Genomic DNA, 26,890 nt, shown 5'->3' on the forward strand with positions numbered 1-26,890 from the left:
CAAGCCATGATGTGCATTTTGGGAATCAATATCTTTGCAAAAGACATTTAAAGGATCTATACTGTAACAAGTGTGCAAAATCCTTAATAATCGTACATAGTTTTTTAAAATTGCATCAATTCAATAATTTGCTTAACCCTGGGAGCAGAAAGGAACTGCCTGCACTTATGTGGTACTTTAGCAAATACATTCTGCAAAATTCTGTCAGTCTGCTGTTAGGTTGTCGATAGTTTGCTAATTCCAGGGTCTGTAGCCATCGTTGTGCAGAGTGGTGACTCCTGTGGTGACTCTGTAGGGACTGCATTCCCCTTTATATGGATTCCGTGGGGCTGCCGGTGAATCCTCGCTTGAATTGTAAGCGTAATCTCCATCCACATTGCTTTTCTGACTGATTGGCAAATGGTGCAGTTCCTGCGTGACTTCAGAATCTACCTGGAGCCTCTCATCTGATTAACAAATTAGTGTAGATGTTAGAAACAAAAATAAAACACACTCTCTAGAGGAAGTAAACCTGCAATTTCATCTCAGGCAATCATATAAAATCATGCGGGGCATGGATAGAGTAAATAGACAAGGTCTTACCCCTGGGGTAGGGGAGTCCAGAACTAGAGGGCATAGGTTTAGGGTGAGAGGGGAAATTTATAAAAGGGACCTATGGGCAATTTTTTCATGCAAAGGATGGTGTGTGTATGGAATGAACTACCAGAGGAAGTGGTGGAGGCTGATACAATTACAACATTTAAAAGGCATCTGGATAGGTATATAAATAGGAAGGATTTAGAAGGATATGGGTCAAATGCTGGCAAATGGGACTAGATTAGTTTAGGATATCTGGTCAGCATGGATGAGTTGGACCGAAGAGTCTGTTTCCGTGCTGTACATCTCTATTGCTCTATGACTCCATGGTAATCTAAGAAACCAGTAGCTTCCCATACAAGATATTAATTCAGAAAACATTGTGAATCATCTTCAATTCTAGCACTTGAGATACAAATTGTTTCATTGTATTCTTTTCCCTCCAAATTTTGGGAATCCTGCCTGTGCCATGCCTCATCCAGCAGGGTGCTCCAGTATCCTGCTCACAAAGTAGGGTGCCGGATTGTCCCTCTCTACCATGTCCAGGCAAATGTCAGGAACAGTACAGGGCAGCTCTGGGGCTGACAGTGTTTGTCTGGCTGAGTAATGGTCTTTTAAAGATGGCACCAGCATCACGGATGCTGAATGATTCCAGGATCTCCGTTGAGGGATGGGTTGTCCTGGGAATGGCGTGAGTTAAGATGGGATGGAAATGGGTCATGATTACTCACCATAAGGACTGAAATAACAATTAATGTGGCAAGTTTGGTAAGATATGGAGAGATAACCCGCTCAGCCTTGCAACCTCCATCAGGCCTGACATAACTCACACTTAGCCAAAAAAGCTAAGATTCAGCCCTTAATTTCTATTAATGCAAATGTCTAATATTTTGCTGCATTTATTTCAATGGAGTCATTTAATGATATTGCTATTCTAACCTTGTGCTTAATTAATATCTATGAATGTACATCCTGCTGTTTAGATTTGCCAGAAAGTGGATGCAAAACCAACTTTTCTTTGAGGTTCTTACTTTAGATTGGGTTAAAATTGCCAACCTGTTGTATCTGCAGTTCAGTATTGCATTGTAATGTTAGCTAGTGCCGCAGCCAGCATGTTATCCTTGAATTTAGACTCCATAATGATAATGCAGATAAAGGCACAGCTCAATGTAATATTAAACCACATATATTGAAAGATTTCCGATTTGACTCCTGAATTAAACAAATTAACTGATCTTAGCCCAGATTGCAAGAGTTGTATCATATTTACAGCAACAAAATGGAGCATTCAGTCAACAGACCAATTTCACCAGTTAGCTCTGCTCATCCTCCTCGTTTAATCCAATCAACGTATCCCATTATTCCCTCCTCCATCATCTACTTATCTAACACCCCCTCAAATATATCCATATTATTTGCATCAACAACTTCATGTCACAGCCAGTTCCACAAACTAAGCATATCCATGTTCCCTATTTGATTGCCGAAGGGGCTGTTTCCATGCTGTATTACTCTACCCTATGTTTATGATAAATACGTTTAGTCATTTCCATAAGTGTAAACATGATCAAAAAATTATTCTCTGAAATCATCTCTTAAAATTAAACACAGGTTGGACCGAAGGGTCTGTTTCCATGCTGTACATCTCTATGACTCTATGACCTGACAGTGTTCTCCATTCTAGAGAAATGTCCCAGACATTTCTTACCTGAATCTTACATTAAATCTTACCTGAAAGATAACCATTCCGTTCTGGATTCATTCTATTAAATCCTACATCTTCAGCAGTGCCCAAACTATTCACAGTGATCCTAGTGTGGTAAACCCAGGTCATATTTATATTTAACACAACTTTCTCAATAATATCCCTTGAATCCTTACAGTACTTGTGTTTTTTCATGATCTTTTTCATCTGATTAAAAAGTTTTAGTCATTTGTATTCCCAAACCCTAGTTAAACCAATTTTCCCATGAGTAAATGCCTTCTTTATAACTCCTACCCAAATGCACACCAGATACTTCTACTGAAACTAATTTGTGAATTATAGTTATTCTGCAAATTTGTTAATGCCTCCATGTATCCTTTTTCCCCTATGTTTTGGCACAGTTCCCTTCTGTCTTAACTAAATTTGCCATCTGATTTCATCCACAAAGATTAAAATGGCATTTGTAGTTCCTGAATCTAAACTGTTTGTATAAATGTGGTACCAGCACAGAGGTTTGCAGGAATGCTGCATTTTCCAATGAGTAGCTAGTATTCAGCCTCACTTTGTCTTCTGTTTTATAGCCAGCTTTCTCTCCATTGTGCTACTTATCCTCAAACTGTACATGTTCTGTCCTTAATCATAACCCTAATATGTGGTGTTTTATTAAATGCATCATAGAAACCTTTTACTTAGTCTCACGCAGTGCCTAGTAATGTACCCTTTCCTTTACTGTACTACTTCAAAGAATTAAATAAGATTGTCCAAAAATGATCCTACTTTTTGTAATCTTTGCTGATGATTCTTCCTTATATTATTCATTTCTCCATGGTTTTTATTACAATTTTGTGTAAAAATTCCATTATCTTTGTGACCACTGATAATAAACTGATTGATCTATGATTCCCTGGACTTATTCAGTTTTATTATTTAGATATAGAAGTCACACTTGCTGGCTTCCAATCCTCTGACACTAGTCCCTTTCCACATGGAAAATAGACATTATTCTCTACTATCCCCAACGTAATGCACATTGAATCATGTTTGGGACTTTGTTTTTATCCTTTTAAAATCTGATTAATTTATCAATTCTTTAACCATTTATATGCTTTTATATCTTTTTGTAATAACTTCTTTTGATGCTATATGCTTGTGTTGGTCACCCTGGTAAATATCAAAGCAAAGTAATTTTTTAACATTTCATTCTCATCGTCTTTGAGGTTATTGTACATATCCCTTAGTCATCACCGTCGAAATTGGCTTTTTTTTCAATTAATTATTTATCTTTAAAATACTTGTTTTTCCATTTTATATTCCTTCATGGTTTTGCTTTGCCTTTGTCAATGAGCTCATGGCTTCTCTCTTAACCTCTTCATATTTCTTTTGTCACCTTCTGCATGTTGATTTAGTATCTACTTTTTCTTGGTTTCAATTTGGTCTTTTCTTTTTTTTTAATCCATTCTGTATCATTACTGGTTGGTTTGTTCTATCCTTAGACTTTACGAACAACTATTTATTGTTTCTTGTTCTATTTCTTTCCTTGCCAGTAGACTTTTCTTTCCTAATTTTATTCTCATTTCCCTAAAATTAATTTTTTCCAAGTTATTACTTTGATCTTATGGAGTCCTAGAGGTCTACAGCATGACAACAGGCCCTTTGGTCCATCCTGCCCATGCTGCTCAGTTTAAACTCATCCCATTTGCCTGTGTTTGGTCCATATCCCTCCATACCTATCCCATCCATGTACCTATCTACATGTTTCTTAAGCCTTACTTATATCCTTCTCAATATCAGTCTTAAACCTAACATCATTATCAAAGTTGCCCTAGATGGTCCCCTCCAGTTATTTACATACTCTGGTAGATTTTCTATTACTAGACCCAGATGTAACCCCATTCTTAGAATCCCTACAGTGTGAACAGGCCATTAGGCCCAACAAGTCCACACTGATTCTCCAAAGAATATCCCACCCAGCCCTATTCCCCTACTCTATTGCTCTATATTTCCCAAGACTAATGCACTTAACCTACACATCCCTAAACACTATGAGCAATTTGGCATGGCCTATTCACCTAACCTTTTTATCTATTCACCTAACCTGCACATCTTTGGACTGTGGGAGGAAATCCACACAGACATGACAAAAATGTGCAAAATCCACTCAGACAGTCACCTGAGGTTGGGATTGAACCCAGGTCCCTGGTGCTGTGAGGCAGCAGTGCTAACCACTGAGCCACCATGCCGCCATTCTGTTATTTTTACACGATGAATAAGAAAGGATGTATCCTCGAAAGTCTAAATCCTATATGTCATTTTGTTAATTTCCCCATCATCCAAATGTCTGTGAAGTGTGCTCAAGTGGTCAGTAATAGATGCTGTCGGTGTGCATGGGAAACCAAGGGATAAAAAAAGTTTATTGAAGCATTTAAGAACTGAACTATTAAACTACTAAGCAAAATGCCTGGTATAAAATTGGAGGAGATGCATAGTATTTAACATCCTACTGTCTTGGAAAAAACAAAAGCTAATTTTGTAACTGAGGAAACAGAAGAGAAATAGTTGAAAGAAGAAAGAAAATATATGATAAAGTCTTTGAGCCACATTTATATAGGAGGAATTTGGATCTTATTCATAATGCCAATTGCATGTTGCTTGCACACCATACTAAAGAGAACAATAAGTGCTTCAGTCAGTGGTAAAGCAGGAACAGCCCAAATCAACTAACCAGTTTCTCCTCAAATTTATCAATAGGGGATGTACAAAATAATGTCAGCAATCTGATTACAGTCAACTCCCATTATCTGGTATTCAAGCATCCAAAATTCTCATTAACTGGCAAAACTTTCAAAGAACATTTACCATTTTTATAAGGTTTCTTCAAAAATATCCATTTGAATTTGATGCACCAGCCAGCAATGTAACACAGTGACAGTCAAACCTCTAACTAAGCTCATAGGGGAAAGATGATCACTGGGGCAAAATATAAGACTGTTAATGCTTTTGACATTCATTGCTCATACAATCCCTACAGTGTGGAAGCAGGCCATTAGGCCTGACAGGTCAACACTGACCCTCCAAAGAGTAACCCACCCAGACCTATTCCCCTGCCCTATTTCTTGATATTTGCCCCTAACTAATGCACTTCACCTACATATCCCTGCACACTATGCGCAATTTAGCTTGGCCAATTCACCTAATCTGCACATTGTTGGACGGGGGGAGAAAACTGGAGCTCCCCAAGGAAACCCACACAGACACTGGGAGAACATGCAAACGCCACACAGTGGCCCGCGGCTGGAATCGAACCCAGGGCCCTGGTGTTATGAGGCAGCAGTGCTAACCGCTGGGCTGCTGAGCCACCATGCTGTCCATGCAAACTCTGGAAAGAAAAAGCAAATGGAAATTAAATTTAAAATGTCTATCACATTGTCAGGATGTCCAAAAGTATTTCACAGTAAATGAACCTCTTTTCAAATGTAACCTGTAATGATTGCAACGAGGTCAGCCAGGTGGACCTCAGAGTATGAGTTCCCTGACTGGGGCTATTAATCTGGTCCAATCAGGGAGCCTTGGCTGACAGAGAAGAATGGGAATGTCAGATATTCTGTTCACTCTGAGCACTGTCTCTGAGGGAACTGGATCAATGTCAAGGACTCACTGCTTGTAAATAAAGGGTGACTTTATGGAATACTGGCCTCTGTGAAATTATTTCAGGGGCAACAAAATAAAAGCACACTCCTGAAGAAATTTGCTTGCAACAGTCAACTCTGGCATCATGCCATTATTTGGGAAGCTTGACTTGTTTGATCCTGCTGTCAAAGACTGGGCCCAGTATGTGGAAAGAATGCATTATTTTTTTCAGGCAAATTACATTAAGGCAGACAAAAAGCAACAAGTAATTCTCCTGATGGCTTGTGGACCTACAGCCTTTTTGATTATTAGGAGCCTGACTTCCCCTGAGGCAGCAGATACTAAAACCTTTCAAGAGTTGACAAATTTAGTTAAAGAATATTATGACCCAAGTCTTCTCTACTTCTGAGATTCTATCAGTTTTACTCAGTAATTCAAGAACCAGGGGAATCCGTATTGGGATTTTTGACTCGGTTAAGGTGACTAGCAGAGGCATGTGATTTTGGTTTCACTGTAAATGAGGTGCTGAGACACTGTTTGGTGTGTGGGATTAATGATGTAACTGTGCAAAAGTGCCTAGTACCTGAAGTCCAACTGGACTTCAGACAGGCACTACACCTAGCTTTGTCACTGGAAAATGTGGCAAGTGGAGCATATGAGCTGCAGGGTATTCTGAGGGAAATGCATATCCTCACCAGTCTGACTGAGCTTGGGGAACACCATTTGAGTGTAGGCAATTGCACAGCCTCATTCAAGATATATCCTGAATAGAGGGATTCTAGGTCAGCCCACAGCAAAATCCCAAAACAAAGACAAGCCTTGGCCAAAAGGTTAACATTTTCCTCAGGATCAGGGCCAGCAAGCCATAGTAATTACCGACAGTGTACGGACTCGAGACAGCAAAAGAGTCCCACAAGACCTAAATTGAGGAAGTGAACTCATCGGCCAGTAATTAGGAGAGTGCACACCCTGGAAAGTCCACCTACATCTGGTTTTCAACAATTAAATTTCTTAGCAACATCCAAATCAGAACAAATCAAAATAAATGTCTTGTCCCGGTTCTAATGGAGAACAGTACCACGCTGCTGTTTCAATGATCACAGAACTAGTCTTTAACAAAATTCACAAGACCTTGGCTAGATTGAGAACCTATACCAGGGAACCTTTATAGAATAACACTACAACTTTGGTTCTGGTCGCTTATGAGTTGCAGCCGGTTCAGTTACCATTGATTGTAGTAAAAGGTTTGGGCCCAAGCTTGATGGGGCGAAATTGGTTGAGAAAGATTCACCTGGATTGGCTCAATATTTTTCGATTAGAAAATGGCTGCCTGAGTGAAGTCCAATGAAATACCCAGAGGTGTTTCAGGAAGGACTAGGGGCTATCAGAGGAGGCAAGGCCGCCTTGTATTTTGACCAGAAAGGAATTACACAATTTTGCAAGGCCCTCCCAGTGCCATTTGCCTGACAGGTAAAAGTAAAGGCAGAAATCAGGAGGCATGAATCATTGAGCTGCATCCCACTGGCAGATACACCACCACTGGTACCACCTTTGAAAGAGTCCATAATGATTTTAAATTTTCTGGACAAACTTCCAGTGACAGCTGACAAAATCAGACTTTGGGTGCAGAAAGATCTGGTCCTGGCAAAACACGAACAGCTGGTGGTGACGGAGGGAAACCAAAGGGCCGACACAACCAGAATTTAAACCTTTCTGGACTGGGAGAGACCAAATCACTGTAGAGGATGGCATATTATTAAGGGGAGCAACAGTGATTGTCCCAAGCAATAATCACCTCCAGATACTGGCTGAACTCCACAAGGGCTCATTCAGGGGTGTCCAAAGTTAGATGAGAAGTTAGGTCTGGTGGCCAGGTTTGGATGCAGAGATAGCTGCGTTGATGGAGCTGCACACAGAGTGCCAACAAGGACAAATATTACCACCAGCTGACCCCACATATTTGTGGGAATGGCTGTGTAAACTCTGGACTCAGTTACACGTCAGCTATGCCACTCCTTTCATGGGCTCAATGTTCTTAGTCACTGTGGATGCCCACTTAAAATGGCTGGACGTACATTGAGTTCATTCATCAAACACGGGGATGACGATAGAAAAACTGTGAACCTCTTTTGCAATACACAGATGTGTTGGTCACAGATAATGAGCCATCATTTACCAGCAGGGAATTTGAGTATTTCCTCAAGTCAAATGGGATTCAACATATAAGGACAGCTCAACACCATGCATCATCCAATGATCTGGCAGAAAGAGCAGTCTTGACTTTGAAGGCAGGTTTAAAGAAACATCCTACAGCTTCACTAGATACCAAACAGACCTGTTTCCTGTTTGATTATGGGACTATCCCTCTTACAACTACAGGGATAGTTCCAACAGAGTTTCTAATGGAGAGAAAACTTTGCACCAGGTTAAACCTAGGCGAAAGTGATTACCGCAGATGCTAGAGATTAGAGTCAAGAACGTGTTGCTTGAAAAGCACAGCAGGTCAGGCAGCATCTGAGGAACAGGAGAATCAAAGTTTCAGGCATAAGCTCTTCATCATTCATTTCTGATGAAGGGCTGATACCTCGGATATTGCCTGACCTGCTGTGCTTTTCCAGCACTACACTCTTGACCAGGTTAAATCTGAAATTCCTGTACTTGGGTGGGAGGATGAAACAGCATTAGGAATGTCAATGCCAGACAGAAAACTCCGCTAAGCAAGAGCGATAATTTCCGTAAGTTTGGTGTCGGGACCACAGGAATGGTAATGGTAAGAGGTGAGGTCGACGTGAGGTCAGGTGCAGTGGCGTCTGGAGTTCAGGTAGGTGTGATGGTCCTGAACAAGCACATGGACCATTATAAAAGCTGAAAACTCGCAAACGATGCCGTTAGGCGGATTGGCCAAACTAAATTGTCTTAGTGTCCAGGAATGTGCAGGTTAGGTGGATTAGCCTTAGGAAATGCAGGGTTACAGGGCAAAGGTTGGGGGCTGGGTCTGGGTGGGATGCTCTTTGGAAGTGGTATAGACTCGATGGGCTGAATAGCCTGCATCCATGCTGTAGGGATTCTATGAAGCCCTTCACTATTATCCTCACAGTTCACAATACTTCCCAGTTTGGTGATCTATAAATGTTTGACATTGTGCCCTGTACACCCAGGTGGCTAAAGATCAGAAAAATCAGCTATCCCAACACTAGCTACTGAAAACATTCCTGCATTCTTCGCCCTAACACTTTCTCAGCCATTCCAAGCTTCTGCACTTTCTGATCAGCATGCTGTTGCGTTGACCTCTGGTTCAGGAAGTGACTGCCAAAGGTCACTGAGTGTGTGGTCATTGAAGGTCCACGCACCAAAGATAAAGTTACAGGGAGTATTGCTTTCCTCCAGACAACTGCTCTGCATAATTCTCTCATTGCTATAACTCAACCAACTTTGTTTTGCTTCTACTGCCTCCCCCCTTTATAGTCTATAGGCTCCAGCTTTGCTGGCAAGGCTGTTATGTGGCACTTATCAAATATCTTTTGAAAATCTACATGCACCTTACCAGGTGTGCATCAAATTTCTCTGCTGCTTGATTAAAAACATCAGTTAAATCAATTTTAAAAATTCGCCTTCAACAAGATAAAGCGAAAACTGCGGATGCTGATGATCTGAAACAAAAATTGAAATTGCTGGAAAAAACTCAGCAGGTCTGTCAGCATCTGTGGAGAGAAAACAGAGTTAATGTTTTGAGTCCAATGACCCTATTTCAGCTCTGAAGAATCTTAACTCTTTTCTCTCTGCAGATGTCACCAGAGTTTCTCCAACAACTTATTTTTCCTCAACAAATCCATGGCAGATCTCTGTCAGTAAAACACACATGTCCAAACGTCTGTTAACTTTGTCCTGGATAATAATTTCTAAAAGCTTCTCCATCTCTGAATTAAACTGGCTGAGCGACAGCAGCTTGGTTTAGCCTTCCAACATTTTTTGTTTGGAACATTTGCAACTTTCCAGATTATCTGGCACTTTCCACTGACCCTGATCTCCATATACTAAATGAACAGAGACTCATTTTGCCTATGGTGTTGTGGCCTGCAGTCAGAACAGGTGTAGTTTCCTCCCACCACTAATACAGCCACGAATGTGTACTTGGGAGAATCCAAGGTGAGAGAACACAAACTGATACAGTAGCTTGATTGGCTAGGAAGATAGAGAAAAGGATACAGAGAGAGTTGATGATAAAATTAACTAAATAAAAGCAACAAGAAACAGAGTCTCTGCTACTGGAAGTGGAGATAGAACAAAAAAACAAGTTTCACTTCCCCACACAGCCTCAGAAATGCAATGAAGATGTGAAGGTGGCAGCTCTGGTGTAATGAGTTCAAATTAAAAAAAAACGAACGTTTTCAAATTAGATAGCAATTTTCCCATTGATTACTTGTAAATAATGTCACTTCACCAAGTTTGACATGAAGTATTCTATACAGTTGCTGCCTTCTTGTCCTTTCTCTATTGTATTTGCAGGACAGCAGTCACCCTAAGCATAGCAAACAGGCCAGGTTCCCAGGCTAGACACACAAATGAATGGTAACGTGGAAAAGGGAGAGGATTAACAGTGGCAAGTGTACAAAGATGTGTATCTACAGGGATTTCAATTATAATGTACCAGGGATGTATTGAAAATATTGAAGAAGTGGGAATAGCTGGTATATGCAAGAACATTCAAATATTGTAATCAGGATTTAAAATATATATATAGTTTCAGTAATGTCGTGAAATGTGCTGGGATTTAAAATGTTTCTTTACAAACATTGTGCCAAGGTTGGAGGATTTCAGCTGTAGGGAGATACTGAATAGATTGGGGTTGTTTTCCCTGGAGCATCGGAGGTTGAGGGGTGATCTTATCAAAGTTTATAAAATCATGCAGGGCATGGATAGGGTGAATAGTCAAGGTTTTTTTTTCCCCAGGGTAGGGGGGTCTAAAGCTAAAGGGCATAGGTTTAAGGTGAGAGGGGTAAGATTTAAAAAAGGACATAGGGGCAACTTTTTCACACAGAGGGTGGTGCGTGTATGGAATAAGCTGCCAGAGGAGATGGTGGAGGCTGGTACAATTACAACATTTAAAAGACATCTGGATGGGTATATGAATAGGAAGAGTTTGGAGGGATATGAGCCAAGTGCTGGCAAATGGGACTAGATTAATGTAGAATACCTGGTTGGCATGAACAAGTTGGACTGAAGGGTCTGTTTCCATGTTGTACAACTCTATGACTCTGTGACCAAGCAGCTTATATTTTGTTACATTTGCCTTGTGTTTTAAACTGATGTTTATCAGAACTTTCCAATTTGCGGAATCAGATTTGCATTCACAAATGGAAATATATTTGTAGTTCATGGGCCAGGCTGGAACATGACAGAGGGTGGTGGTGGAGGGTTGTTTTTCAGACTGGAGGCCTGTGACCAGTGGAGTGTCACAAGGAGTGGTGCTGGGTCCTCTACTTTTCATCTTTTATATAAATGATTTGGATGCGAGGATAAGAGGTATAGTTAGTAAGTTTGCTGATGACACCAAAATTGGAGGGGTAGTGGACAGCGAAGAAGGTCACCTTAGATTACAACAGGATCTTGATCAGATGGGCCAATGGGCTGAGAAGTGGCAGATTGAGTTTAATCTAGATAAATGTGAGGTGCTGCATATTTGGGAAAACAAATCTTAGCAGTACTTATATACTTTATGGTAAGGTCTTAGGGAGTGTTGCTGAGCAAAGAGACCTTGGAGTGCAGGTTCATAGCTCCTTGAAAGCGGTGTCACAGGTGGATAGGATAGTGAAGAAGGTGTTTGGTATGCTTTCCTTTATTGGTCAGAGTATTGAGTACAGGAGTTGGGAGGTTGTGTTGCGGCTGTATAGGACATTGGTTAGGCCACTGTTGCAAGGTTAGGTGAATTGGCCATGCTAAATTGCCCGTAGTGTTAGGTGAAGGGGTAAATGTAGGGGAATGGTTTGGGTGGGTTGCGCTTCGGTGGGTCGGTGTGGACTTGTTGGGCCGAAGGGCCTGTTTCCACACTGTAAGTAATCCAATCTAATCTAATTACCCTCACCCCCATTTCCAAACAGAAGGGGAAGAGAGAGGAAATATACATTCATTACCTCACGTGTACTACAGGAGAATGGAGGATGAGAAACATATAGCCATGATCTAATGGCGGTGCAGACTTGATGGGCCGAATGGTTTAATTCTGCTCCTATATCTTATGGTCATTTACAATTCTGCCCAAGGTCATTGCCAATTGTATCAAGTCTGCTTTGGAGTTCGGTCCGCCCTGATCAAACCTGTGCTGGACCCCGCAGGAAGATATCCTTACACACTCAGGGACATATGGTCTACTTACAGGACAGAGATGGCCTTTGTCACACCATTGCACATCTACATGATGGATGCACTCTCCAAAAATGGGGGTTTGGGGAGGAAATTGGAATTGGATCCAACATGGGGTTGTTTTCATTGGAGGAAAGAAGATTTAGGGGTGACTTGATAGAGGTGTACAAGATGATTAGGGGTTTAAATAGGGTTGACCGTGAGAACATTTTTCCACGTATGGAGTCAGCTATTATGAGGGGGCATAGCTTTAAATTAAGGGGTGGTAGGTATAGGACAGATGTTAGGGGTAGGTTCTTTACTCAGCGAGTCGTGAGTTCATGGAATGCCCTGCCAGTAGCAGTGGTGGACTCTCCCTCTTTATGGGCATTTAAGCGGGCATTGGATAGGCATATGGAGGATAGTGGGCTAGTGTAGGTTAGGTGGGCTTGGATCGGCGCAACATCAAGGGCCAAAGGGCCTGTACTGTGCTGTATTCTTCTATGTTCTATGTTCTATGCTCTGCACAAGCATCAGTGGCACAGTTTCAATACAGGAATCAGAAATAACCTCAGAACTCATGGGCAAGAAAAAGTTCAACTGGATCATGTCTACAGGGACATGATATACAATCTCTAGACACAGGGAAAAATGTGACAATCCCCCATTCTGATCCAATCTGTGCCTAGACCCCTGATATTTAAACACCCAGAGTCGTTTACATGCAAAAGTTCTGTCTGTCTCTAGTGTTGGGAAGAATGAGTCAGGCCACGTTATCACAGAGCACTACATTCATTTGGACCACACCATATCAAATGACTCTCATGGAAACGTTTATGCAGAAAAACGTTTTTCTCCAAAAGTCCGTCAGGCAGAAGTCCACACATAATGCACTTGAGACCCTGTAGGAAAAGGAGATGATCCTCTCCAATGGCTTCCTAAGCAGACAGTCAAATGTCATTTGGCAGAATGCTCCATTGTCAGCACTTGAAATTGCTGGAAAAGCTCAGTAGGTCTGGCAGCATCTGTGGAGAGAAATCAGTATTAACATTTCAAGCTGAGTGACCCTCCTCAGAACTCCCCAGTTCCCCAGTTCCGAGGAAGGGTCACTCGACCCAAACGTTAATGCTGATTTCTCTCCACAGATGCTGCTTGACCTGTTGAGATTTTCCAGAAATTTCTATTGTTGTCTCTTATATTTGATAATTATGCTGATTTATAAAACACTTCCAATCCTCATGTTTGCTGGTATTCTTTACAACATTATAAGGCTCTTATTTTAATCAAATCTGACCCTTAAAAATCTGAGTGAGTCATGGATGGATCATTTTTGCTGAGTTTTTATTTTTCAACAAAATATGTTTTTGTTGAACATTTTTAAACTGTTTCTCTAAATGGTTCCACTGCATTTTTACCAGCACATGTTTTAGTCTATTTAACTAAACAACTTTAACCACTCTCCTCCCATATCTGCACAATTGGCTTTAAGTTTAAGATTCATATTTGTGATTGAAATATGGAAGTTTAAAGATTAATATGGAATTCAATTGCATTAAGATCACTACTCCCCAGTAGATTTTTTTTTCTGACATTAGTAATTAACATTGTCTTGTTGCACAATACCAGATCTAAAATAACTATATACCTAGTTGGTTCTACAACATATTATTCCAGAAAAACATCACAAAAGTATTCTACAAACTCATTTTGCACTGTTGTCAGACTGATATTTGCACATTAACAGCAAAATCTTCAGCATTTCATGTAATAAATATTTATTTCCTACTTATTAACATAACTGCTTTTGCCCTGTATTTATAAAACTGCATTACTAAACTGCATTGAACTAGCCCACAGTGCACAGTAGTCACAGGCCAGAATATCAAAAGCATCCAAGCCCACTTTTGTATCAAGCATCCTTCTCCACAATTGGAATGGATTACTGGCATATGGAGTGTGCTGTGGAGGTTAACCTGGTGAATGTGTCACATTCGTTCTGAAAGGGGCTCAGCTTGCTATTAAAGAAATTTGCTGGTGACAGAAAAATATTATAATTGGTATTAATTCCTTTTGAGTTCTGAAAACAGGAAGCCTTCAAACAGTTATACAGCTCTCTGGTGGCTCAACTCGTTAAGGCATTGAATAGCTGAATCATAGAGTGGAAAGTCCCAGATGCAGCCTTCACTGTTAACTGATAAGTTAGCTCATCTCAACCAGGATGCCAATAACAATGCTTCATTTGACCTGAGGGCCCTTGGGTGCTTGAGGACGCAATCATCCAGAGTTTAACTCTCAATTGCTGTCCAAAGGCAAAAGCACTTATAATTCCTTGTTCAAACAGATTACTAAACCTCACTAAGTAGTAAAAAACTGAATGAGATTTTCAGTTGTCCAAAATTGGGTGGGCTCCAAGTAAAAAAGATGTGAGGGCTCCTCTTGTGGTGCAGTGGTAGTGTCCCTATACCTGGTCCGAGAGGCCCAGATTCAAGCCTCACCTGCTCCAGAGGTGAGTAATAACATCTCCGAACAGGTTGACTAGGAAAATAGGTAGAAAAGTGAGAGGGGTCCTCTAATGGCACTGTGTCAGTGTCCCTATCCTAGGAGGCTCAGGTTCAAGCCCCCCCTGCTCCACCAGTGTTCATAATATTTCTGAACAGGCTGATTAGTAAGAATAGGTTAAATAAATGGGATTTTAAAATACAACTAGTATTCTGCAATGTGTTGTAAAAGCAATGATTATTGTTGAAAATTAGTATCAGCAATACCTCCACTGCCTTGTCAATGAAACTAAATGTTATGTAACCTAGATCAATGCATGTTGGTGACTAACTAACTAACCAAACATAATCCTGTGCTCACCCATTCTTGTCTTCTCCCCGATATCCACACAAACATCAGGGCCAATGTTTATCAATTCTAGCGACAAACTTTGGATGATTGCTGACTTTCTTCATCCTTGCATGGGGTAAGGGCCGAGGTGAATTAAAATATCTCTATTGCTGTCCATATGAGATTAATTAGGCTAGAATAGACCACAAATTGATACATTGTTGGTCAGCCCAGTTGGTTAGACAGCTGGCTTGCAATGCTGAGTGATGCCAACATTGTGGGCTCAATTCTCATATGGGCTGAGGTTAACTTGAAGGAACCTTCTTCCTAACCTCTCATCTGAGGCAAGGTAACACAAAGGTTCGATCACCACCAATTGTATCTCTCTCTCTCTCTAATAAGAGAGTGGTCCTCTGGGACTACAGTGACTTTAGACTACAAGTTGGAGGCATTCTTTGTCTTTTGGCAGTCCCTCAGAGAAAGGAGAATGTTTGTATGGACTCTAGTAAGAATCTTTTACTCTGGAGAAGCTGTTCCAGTGCAGCTGCAACACAGTTCTGGCAGATCAGGAGTCTTTCCTGATTGCCTTCGGCATGTTCATAACTAACATATTTTGCTGCATCATGAACACTCCTTCCTTGACCATCAGGTCCTAGAGTGTGGCTTCAACCCAGAAATTTTGCTTTTAGAGGTAGTGACACCATCTACTGTGCCAGAAAACCTCCGGTCGGGAATCCACTGGCGGACACAGTGGCTTCACCAACTCAGTTATCAAATTAGTAAGTCATTAATTTTAATAAATGCTAAGACTAGTTATTATCCTTCATATGTATGATGCTTTCTTGTTATACAGCAGGGTTAGGAATTCATAATCGTCTTGAAGAGAGTTGACTATCAGCATTTGTGAAGGGAACAGAATATTACCTTCCTATTCCCAATTGATAGGCCAGTTCCACCACAATGTTTGTGTCACAAAATAGTGGCTTGGTTTCACATAGATGCACACTGGATTACTTCAGCCTTGAAATCATATGAAACGTATATAACACAGGGATATGACACAAACTTCAAGAAGATAGTTTCAAATCAATCAATTGGACTACTTGGTAACTTCCTAAAAAATATTTCTGAGGGCTTTAAATACCAGCAGGTAAAAATTGGGCACATTATTCTCCTAATATTCAAATTCAATTACCATTCTGAAGCCTGGTGAGCAGCCCTGCATGTGTGAGCATTTATACATTGGGGAGCCAGCAACTGTTTCAGGTCTGCTGACTCTGAAAGTAATTCTGTATAGGTAACATCTGCACACTTAAACTGAACTAAACATTCTCAAAGCAAAGCATGAGAACATAGAAAATTGGAGAAGTGCGGGCCATTTGGTCCCTCGAGTCTGCTACTTCATTCAACTAGATCATAGCTGGTCATCTACCTCAACACAGTTTACCTGCATGATTATACCCTTATCTCTTGATATCTTTAATAGATAGAAATCTATCAACCTCTGTCTTGAACATGCACAATGACTGATCATAGGATCATTACAAAGACCAACCCCTTCCACGTGAAGAAATTTCTCTTCATCTAAGTTCTAAATTGCTTTTTATTCTCATGTTGTATTACCAGTTTCTGGATCACCACCCCTCAAGCCTATTGAGCCCTGAAAGAACTTTATATGCTCCATGACATCACCTCTCACTCTTAAAATATAGGACCAAACTCCTTAATCTCTCAGCAGAGGACAATTCCATCCTAGAGATCAATCTGGTGAATCTTCACTGCACTCCCTCTATACCTTTCTTAGGTAAAGAGACCAAAGCTGTACATTATATAATAGGTCATAAAAACCCATACGGTTTATGAGTGTCCTTCAAGGAAGTCTGCCATATTTACCTGATCTGAAGTACACGTGACTCCAGGTCCTCAGAAATATGCTGATATGGCCCAGTAAGCCAATCAGATCAAGGACAAGTAGTGGTATGCAACAAATCTTGCAATACTCAAGTTCTATCCTAACAAAGGACTATTTCCAATATTAAATTATTTCAGTCTCTCATTGCCTTGGCCTTGGTTCTCAGTTATTCCTGGCAGATCTAGTTTTCATTATCCTCCAAAAAGACAGACACAAAATATTTATTTGGTTTTTCTGCCATTTCCTTATTCCCCATTACAAGTATTCTGTCTTTGCCTATATTAAGCCCACATTGGTCTTTGACAATATTTTCCTTCCCTTGCTTAGCGAGTGAAGCTTTTACAGTTTGTTTTGGTTTCTCACTACGTTCTTTCATATTCTATTTTCTCTTCCTTTATTTACCATTGCATGAATTTGTTGAATTCTGAAAGGTTCCCAGTCCTGAGACTGACCAATTTTTGGCAACTTTGTAAGTCTCTTCCTATCATCTAATACAATCTTTTAACTAGCCTTGGTAGCCATATTTGTCTCACCTTTCCTGTTGGATTTTGTGTCTTAGAGGTGTATTGGTAATTAAAGCACTGGCTACTGCTTGCCTATCACACAGTATTTAACATCACTGACCTGTGTGGAGTTGCATCTGGTGATACTTGAGCTCATGCGCTTCCACAAAGCTCTTGTCACAGATTGCACAAGCAAAACCTTTGTCTTTGGAATGTGTGCGTCTTACATGGCTGTCGTGAGCTGCATGTGAGGCAAAGGCTTTGCCACAGTGTCGGCATTTAAAGGGCTTCTCTCCAGAGTGTTGTCGAATATGAGTACGCAAGATGCTCGAGGCAGTGAAAGCCTAGAGGCAAGGAAAAGCAGAAATTTATTTCTGATGCTTATAAGAGCTGCCAAAACTAAGAAAAAGAAACATTTCAATTCTTCTCTCTAACATTCAGACTGTAGAATTTAGTTGAATTTAAGACGTCCTCAATGCTTTTATCTTAACAGCTACACCTTGATGTTTATTCCAAATATTTCTCACACGTTATGTTTTTGCACTATTGGACAATTAGTCCTGTGAAGAAAGTGAGGACTGCAGATGCTGGAGATCAGAGCTGAAAAATGTGTTGCTGGAAAAGCGCAGCAGGTCAGGCAGCATCAAAGGAGCAGGAGAATCGACATTTCGGGCATAAGCTCTTCCTGAAGAAGGGCTTATGCCCAAAACGTCGATTCTCCTGCTCCTTTGATGCTGCCTGACCTGCTGCGCTCTTCCAGTAACACATTTTTCAGCAATTACTCCTGTGGTCTTAGTTCCCAAAACATGGGTAATGCAGAGCCAAGAGCAATGTCTAAATAAATGTCCAGGATCTACTGTGGCCATGGCCATGGGGAGATCTTGTAAGAAATGTGTCCGCTTGGTTGCCAAACTTAAGAAATCCAACAGGTGTACTTCAATTTGTTGCCAAGCGTGATAGGGTCAGGTGTCAAGAATTGGCAATATTAAGACAAATCTTAACTCGATATAGAAAAACATATTTTAAGAAATTAAGTTTTTATTATCTGCAACAGAAATGAAAATTTCTGGAAAAGCTCAGCAGGTTTGACGCCATCTGTGGAGGAAAAGCAAAGTTTTGGGTCCAGCGACCCTTCTTCAGAAACCCTTCTATTGTTTTTGTTTCTTTATCTGTTTTAAATTTTCATTGTATCTATATTATATTTCTTTGTTCTATTTTTCTACATGCCTTGCTCACAATTTTTGTACAAATGGACACATGAACCTACCTTGTTGCAGTAAACACATTTGTATGGCCGCTCTCCTGAGTGAACTCTCATGTGTTTATTAAGACTAGAGGACTGCGAGAAGCTCTTACCACACACAGAGCACTGTTCAACAGAGAGAGTCACATTTGTAAAAGGATTGTAAAAGTAATGTTCAGCATTATCTCCCGCTTAAAACTAAATTGATTATCAACATTACACTGAATTAAGACGAGTGCAGGGTAGGTAAGTAAGTGTAATGAAATGTTAAGACCATTAGAAATAGGAACAGGAGTAGGCCATTCAGCCCCTTCACCATTGAATAGGATCATGACTTATCTGACATTCCTCATATTCACTTTCCTGCCTTTTCCTTGTAATACTTGATTTCCCTACTGTTAAGAGTAGTATGGGATGCAAAATGAATTGGTGTACCAGTGCATTCTAGCACAATGGGTTTACCCCTGGTAATGCTCACATCTCTTAGCTGTGTTACCATAAAGAGCTACACAAACAAAGGTTTGGCAACTCTCTAAGTGATGGTATGATGGCATACTAAGAATGGAGTGAAAGCAAGAGTGTTCTCAAGTAATTGATTAGAAAAATTAGTACAAGTTTAGATTCTCTACAGTATGGAAACAGACACTTCAGCCCAACAAGTCCACACCGACCCTCCAAAGAGTAACCCACCCAGACCCATTCCCCTACCCTTTATTTACCCCTGACTAACGCACCTAACACTATGGGAAATTTGGCATGGCTGATTCACCTGATCTGTACATCATTTGGATTGTGGGAGGAAACTGGAGCACACTCACGCAGACATGGGGAAAATGTGCAAACTCCACACAGGCAGTCACCTGAGGCGGGAATCAAAGCCAGGTCTCTGGCGCTGTGAGGCAGCAGTGCTAACCACTGAGCCACTGTGCCAAAAACATTTAGAAACATTCATGATAATTGGAAAGAGTATGGTTTTGTGGAAGTGAGGTCATGGTTAGCCAATATATATTTGTTAATACTGAACACATAAGTGACATTCTCAGTGCTTGGGAGCCTCCTGTGAAGCGCTTCTGTGATCTTTCCTCCGGCATTTGTAGTGGTTTAAATCTGCCGCTTCCGGTTGTCAGTTCCAGCTGTCCGTTGCAGTGGCCGGTATATTGGGTCCAGGTCGATGTGCTTATTGATTGAATCTGTGGATGTGTGCCATGCCTCTAGGAATTCCCCTGGCTGTCCTCTGTTTGACTTGTCCTATAATAGTAGTGTTGTCCCAGTTGAATTCATGTTGCTTGTCATCTGCGTGTGTGGCTACTAAGGATAGCTGGTCGTGTCGTTTCGTGGTTAGTTGGTGTTCATGGATGCGGATCGTTTGCTGTCTTCCTGTTTGTCCTATGTAGTGTTTTGTGCAGTCCTTGCATGGGATTTTGTACGCTACATTGGTTTTGCTCATGCTGGGTATCGGGTCTTTCTTTCTGGTGAGTTGTTGTCTGAGAGTGACTGTTGGTTTGTGTGCTGTTATGAGTCCTAGTGGTCGCAGTAGTCTGGCTGTCAGTTCGGAAATGCTCTTGAGATATGGTAGTGTGGCTAGTCCTTTGGGTTGCGGCATGTCATCAGATGCCTAAGGGAAAGACAATGGAACAAGGATATGCTGCAACCCAAAGGACTAGCCACACTACCATACATCAAGAGCATTTCCGAACTGACAGCCAGACTACTGCGACCACTAGGACTCATAACAGCACACAAACCAACAGCCACTCTCAGACAACAACTCACCAGAACGTAGGACCCAATACCCAGCATGAGCAAAACCAATGTAGTGTACAAATCCCATGCAAGGATTGCACAAAACACTACATAGGACAAACAGGAAGACAGCTAATGATCCGCATCCATGAACACCAACTAGCCACGAAACGACACGACCAGCTATCCTTATTAGCCACACATGCAGATGACAAGCAACATGAATTCGACTGAGACAACACTACTATTATAGGACAAGCCAAACAGAGGACAGCCAGGGGAATTCCTAGAGGCACTCATCCACAGATTCAATCAATAAGCACATTGACCTGGACCCAATATACCGACCACTGCAACGGACAGCTGGAACTGACCACCGGAAGCGGGAGATTCAAACCACTATAAATGCCGGAGGAAAGATCACAGAAGCGCTTCACAGGAGGGTCCCAAGCACTGAGGATGTCACCTAGACAGGGGACGAAACGTCTGCAACACAAATTCCCAGCTCGGCGAACAGAACCACAACAACGAGCACCCGAGCTACAAATCTTCTCACAAACTTTGAACTGAACATATAACATTTCTTTGGAGGTATACATTGTGCTGTAGATAAGTAGAAGCCCATTGGTCCACTGTTTCTTAGATTTCCAAATGGGATTTGACAAAGTGCCACATAAACGGTTATTTCACAAATTAAAAGCCTATTGCACAGGAGGTAACATACTAACATGGATTGAGGATTGGCTGGCTGACAGAAAACAGAATGTATATAAACAGGTCATTTTTCTGATTGGGAGGAGGGTGACAAGCAGAGGTCTATGTTGGGCCTTCAACTTTTACAGTTTATTTTAACAACTTAGCTGAGGCAAGTGGAAGTTTGGGAGGTAAATTTGCAAGATACAACAGATCTTGAAGAAGACAGTATGAGTTTGCAGATAATATAGATATGTAAATGGGCAAAAGTCAGGCAGGTAGAGTATATTGCGGCAAAATATGAAAATATTTATTTTTTCAGGAATAAAAAAGCAGGATATTGCCTAAATGGAGGACAACTGCCAAATTCTGAGGTGGTCAGTGTTCTAGGTCTTTCTAGTGCATCAGTCACAAAAAGTTAGCAAATAATTAAGAAGTCTAATAGAATGTTGTACTTTATTACAACAGGATTGAACAGAAATTTAAGGATGTTATGCCTTCAAGAAATTTAAGGATAATGTTAGGGAGGGCAGTGGTGAGATTATATCTTGATACTGTGGAATTGAGAATTGGTCTCCTTATTTATGGGAAGATGTAAATGTATTAGAGGTGTTTTAGAGAAGGTTTTCTACATTGAGACATATAAAAAGAGAACTTGAGTAATTTGACTGAACCATGAGATCCAGAACAGTCTTGACGAGACTGATGTGGAAATGATTTTCTTCTTGTGAGTGAGTCTAAATTAGGGAGCATTGTCTTGCGAATTGTCTCCAAGGAGATGAGGAGAGGTTTTTTTTCTCTCACCGAGTTGTGCAACGGAAGTCGAATCATTAAGGCTTTTAAGGGTGGCAGTAAATAGACTTTTGTGAGTTGGGGAATCAAAGGTTATCAGGTATAGGTAAAAATGTGAACTTTGAAGCAAATAGATCAATCATGATCTTAAAGAATGGTGAATAGGACTCAAAGGGCTGAATGGCCTATTTCTTCTCATAATTTAAATACTTATATGTTTATAATTATAACAGTCCCCTTTACAGAAATGTAAGGATAGTGGCAGTACTGAGAGAAAAGTGATCATATTGTCTACAAATCATTGGTAGTTTTTCATGTGTTGCTTGTGCGTAGATGTAGCAGCTGGCCCAGATGTTTTGGATGTGGTGCACATCTGCTGAGCTGGTATATCAGGTGCAGAATGGTGGAATTGAAAAAAGTATTTTATCAGGATTGATACTATATCTCTAATTAATTCATGGGTAAGTAAATCAAAATGAATACAAAATGAAGTACTGAGCCATGCTAGAATCGGTAATGAATACCATCAACATATTTGTGATATTTCACAACCTAGATTGTTACAATAATATTGCAAATCTTGGAACAGTATGTGTTTGCTTTTCCAATGTTTCCAGTGTATCACTTAATTAGACAATAAATCCCTAAAGGGTGATTATTGCAAAGAATATTCCTTGTACAATTTTTCAGGAATCATTTAATGAGATGAGATAGCTAAAAAGGACTATGCCAACAATTTAACCCTGGTAGCTCTTAATTCAAATGGGACTATTATGGGTGGCACGGTGGCTCAGTGGTTAGTGCTGCTGCCTCACAGCACCAGGGTCCCAGGTTTGATTCCAGACTCAGGTGACTGTCTGTGTGGAGTTTGTCTCCCTGTGTCTGCATGGGTTTCCTCTGGGTACTCCAGTTTCCTCCCATAGTCCAAAGGTGTGCAGTTCAGGTGAATTGGCCATGCTAAATTGCCGATAGTGTTAGGTGCATTAGTCAGAGGGGGTGGGTTACTCTTCGGAGGGTTGGTGTGGAATTGTTGGGCCGAAGGGCCTGTTTCCACACTGTATGGAATCTAATCTATAGAGTTTTAGTTTACAGAAGGAGACCACTTGACCCATTGTGCAAGTACTAGTTATGGCCTTTGCAGAAAGAAAGAATTGTGACATTTGCAGTGAATCCAGTGGGTATGTGATCTGATCAAAAATAAATCATTTCATCATAGTGTATAACAGGGAGGTTTTTTTTTAGATTAGATAACTTAGATTAGATTACTTAGAGTGTGGAAACAGGCCCTTCAGCCCAAAAAGTCCACACCGCCCCGCCGAAGCGCAACCCACCCATACCCCTACATTTACCCCTTACCTAACACTACGGGCAATTTAGCATGGCCAATTCACCTAACCTGCACATCTTTTTGGATTGTGGGAGGAAACCGGAGCACCCGGAGGAAACCCACGCAGACACGGGGAGAACGTGCAAACTCCACACAGTCAGTCGCCTGAGGCGGGAATTGAACCCGGGTCTCTGGCGCTGTGAGGCAGCAGTGCTAACCACTGTGCCACCGTGCCGGAGTTTTTACGTATAACTGCAATGTGAGCTCACTGGAATGTTCACATTTACAGCTGTAGGAAGGATGTGATTAAATTTGAAAAGGTTCAGAAAAGATTTACAAGCATGTTACTAGGGATAGACTGAATAGGCTGGGGCTATTTTCCAGGAGCATTGGAGGCTGAGGGGTGACCTTGTAAAATCATGAGGGGCATAGATAAGGTAAGCAGACAAGATATTTTCCCTAGGGTGGGGAGTCCAGAACTAGAGTGCATAGGTTTAGAGTAAGAGGGGGAAAATTTAAATGGGACCTAAGGGGCAACTTTTTCATGCAGAGGGTGGTACGTGTATGGAATGAGCTGCCAGAGGAAGTGGAGGAGGCTGGTACAATTACAACATTTAAAAGGTATTTGGATGGGTATATGAATAGGAAGAGTTTGGAGGGATATGGGCCAAATGCTGGTAAATGGGACTAGATTAATCTAGGATAACTGGTCAACATGGATTAGTTGGACCTAAGGATCTGTTTCCATGCTGTACATCTCTATGGTTCTATGAACTCATGAATTTTTAGGGCTATTTCGGAAAATAGACGGTCAAAGAGTGAGAATTATTATCAAACAGAAATTGTCCCCCATCCAAATTAGTTGAAAAATTGCGAGTGGGGCTTTGGCGACTGATGAAGCAAAGCAATGAGTCCACAGAGGAATACTGTCAGGTTTGGATTGAGGGGAAATCCACTCGTTTAAAATAAGGAGCGAATCTAAACCCAACGAGTGCGAATTCACGGCTGGATTTGGGGATGTGGTCCACATAATATCGGAGATACTCTTACCCCCCCCCCCCTGTGAAACCCCCTGTTGAACCTGTTCCTCTGATAGGGATTTGGATTTCGGATTTCCTCCTGACTTTGTAGGGTCTGTGTTTCTCAGCCGGGTACTCACTTTGTGGGGTCTGTGTTTCTCAGCCGGGTACTCACTTTGTGGGGTCTGTGTTTCTCAGCCGGGTACTCACTTTGTGGGGTCTGTGTTTCTCAGCCGTGTATTCATTTTGTGGGGTCTGTGTTTCTCAGCCGGGTACTCACTTTGTGGGGTCTGTGTTTCTCAGCCGGGTACTCACTTTGTGGGGTCTGTGTTTCTCAGCCGTGTATTCATTTTGTGGGGTCTGTGTTTCTCAGCCGGGTACTCACTTTGTGGGGTCTGTGTTTCTCAGCCGGGTACTCACTTTGTGGGGTCTGTGTTTCTCAGCCGTGTATTCATTTTGTGGGGTCTGTGTTTCTCAGCTGGGTACTCACTTTGTGGGGTCTGTGTTTCTCAGCCGTGTATTCATTTTGTGGGGTCTGTGTTTCTCAGCCGTGTATTCATTTTGTGGGGTCTGTGTTTCTCAGCCGGGTACTCACTTTGTGGGGTCTGTGTTTCTCAGCCGTGTATTCATTTTGTGGGGTCTGTGTTTCTCAGCCGGGTACTCACTTTGTGGGGTCTATGTTTCTCATGGACGTGCAGAATGTGGATTCTCAGTCTGTCTCTCTTCTCGAACGACCTGTTACACAGGTGACAGGGGAATTTCCGATCTCCCTGGTCCACACAGCGGGTGTATTTCAGATGCTTGTCCCTGTAGTATTTGTAGGCAAATACCTTGCCACACCTCTCACATTTAAAACCCTCAGCGGACTCTGCCAATGGAATGAAAGTGGCATTTTAGTCAAAGCGATCGCGGCTAATGACAGTAAACCGCAAAAGGGCAGAAAATCGTTTAAGTGTTTTAACCTTCAGCCTGCTGCGCGAATGGCCTTTCAGTTACTTCCTTTAAAGTGACCGGGATTCCCATAAACTGGAGGTAGCAGTCCCCATACCACACCAACAGCTCCTGTTTCTCTGTCACATCCTTGCAGGTCTCATAGAAGATTTTGCCTTCGCTCTGGATAGCGGTTAAGTTCTGTTCCTGGGGCGTTCTGGCGCAGTTCACCAAAGCCATCCAATTACTCGCCGCCCCTTTGCCGTCTATGAAGTGACTCAGTGTGCCGCCTTCAAAAATCTGGAATGCAAGTTGTCCCATGTGTGTGTGAGAGAGAGTATATACTGTAACTATAACATATAGTTGTCCCATGTGTGTGTGTGAGAGAGAGAGCATATAGCTGTAACTATAACATATCATTGTCCCGTGTGTGTGTGAGAGAGAGCATATAGCGCTAACTATAACATATATGTGTCTCATGTGTGTGTGGGAGAAAGCATATAGCTGTACCTATAGCATATCATTGTCCCATGTGTGTGTGTGTGTGAGAGAGAGCATATAGCTGTAACTATAACATATAGTTGTCCCGTGTGTGTGGGAGAGAGCGTATAGCTGTAACTTTAGCATATCATTGTCCCGTGAGTGTGTGAGAGAGAGCATACAGCTGTAACTATAGCATATAGTTGTCCCATGTGTGTGTGAGAGAGAGAGCATACAGCTGTAACTATAGCATATAGTTGTCCCATGTGTGTGAGAGCATATAGCTGTCCCATGTGTGTGAGAGAGCATTTGGCTGTAACTATAGCATATAGTTGTCCCATGTGTGTGAGAGCATATAGCTGTCCCATGTGTGTGAGAGAGCATATAGCTGTAGCTAAAGCATATAGTTGTCCCATGTGTGTGTGTGGGAGAGAGCATATAGCTGTAACTATAGCATATCATTGTCCCATGTGTGTGTGAGAGAGAGAGCATACAGCTGTAACTATAGCATATATTTACCTGTGTATGTGAGCATATAGTTGTCTCATGTGTATGTGAGAGAGCATATAGCTGTAACTATAGCATATAGTTGTCCCGTGTGTGTTAGCATATAGCTGTCTCATGTGTGTGTGAGAGCATATAGCTGTAACTATAGCATATAGTTGTCCCATGTGTGTGTGAGCATGTAGCTGTCCCATGTGTGTGAGAGAGCATATAGCTGTATCTATATCATATAGTTGTCCCATGTGTGTGTCAGCATGTAGCTGTCCCATGTGTGTGCGAGAGCATATAGCTGTAACTATAGCATATCATTGTCCCATGTGTGTGAGAGAGCATATAGCTGTAACTATAGCATATAGTTATCCCATGTGTGTAAGAGAGCATATAGCTGTAACTATAGCATATCATTGTCCCATGTGTGTGAGAGAGCATATAGCTGTAACTATAGCATATAGTTATCCCATGTGTGTGAGAGAGCATATAGCTGTAACTATAGCATATCATTGTCCCATGTGAGAGTGAGAGTGAGATCAGACTGACAGCATGCAGCTGCCCTTCCCCATACACTGGAACCAGCTCCTCTGGGACAGTCAACACTCAAACACACCCTCACCCTCTACTACACACAGTCCTTTAGCTGTAAACTTCAAAAAGCAGCATCCCGATACCCT

At 41.5% G+C, this 26,890-nt stretch overlaps 1 protein-coding gene across 1 annotated transcript in view; it reads right to left on the minus strand.

The window, feature by feature from the left end:
- Positions 1 to 234: 234 nt before the first annotated feature.
- The window catches only part of prdm14 (PR domain containing 14), a 28,460-nt gene continuing 1,804 nt past the window's right edge, over positions 235 to 26,890 (minus strand). The window contains exons 4-8 of the mRNA XM_087985803.1: positions 25,271 to 25,538; positions 24,974 to 25,176; positions 18,759 to 18,860; positions 17,613 to 17,835; positions 235 to 446 (exon numbers count right to left, since the gene is read on the minus strand). Coding sequence (XP_087841929.1) covers positions 235 to 446; positions 17,613 to 17,835; positions 18,759 to 18,860; positions 24,974 to 25,176; positions 25,271 to 25,538 — 1,008 coding nt within the window. The remainder of the gene's footprint in view (positions 447 to 17,612; positions 17,836 to 18,758; positions 18,861 to 24,973; positions 25,177 to 25,270; positions 25,539 to 26,890) is intronic.

Source organism: Chiloscyllium plagiosum, unplaced genomic scaffold (assembly GCF_037043375.1).
Source record: "Chiloscyllium plagiosum isolate Xiang-an unplaced genomic scaffold, Cpla_swu_hap1 HiC_scaffold_4, whole genome shotgun sequence".
NCBI lineage: Eukaryota > Metazoa > Chordata > Chondrichthyes > Orectolobiformes > Hemiscylliidae > Chiloscyllium > Chiloscyllium plagiosum.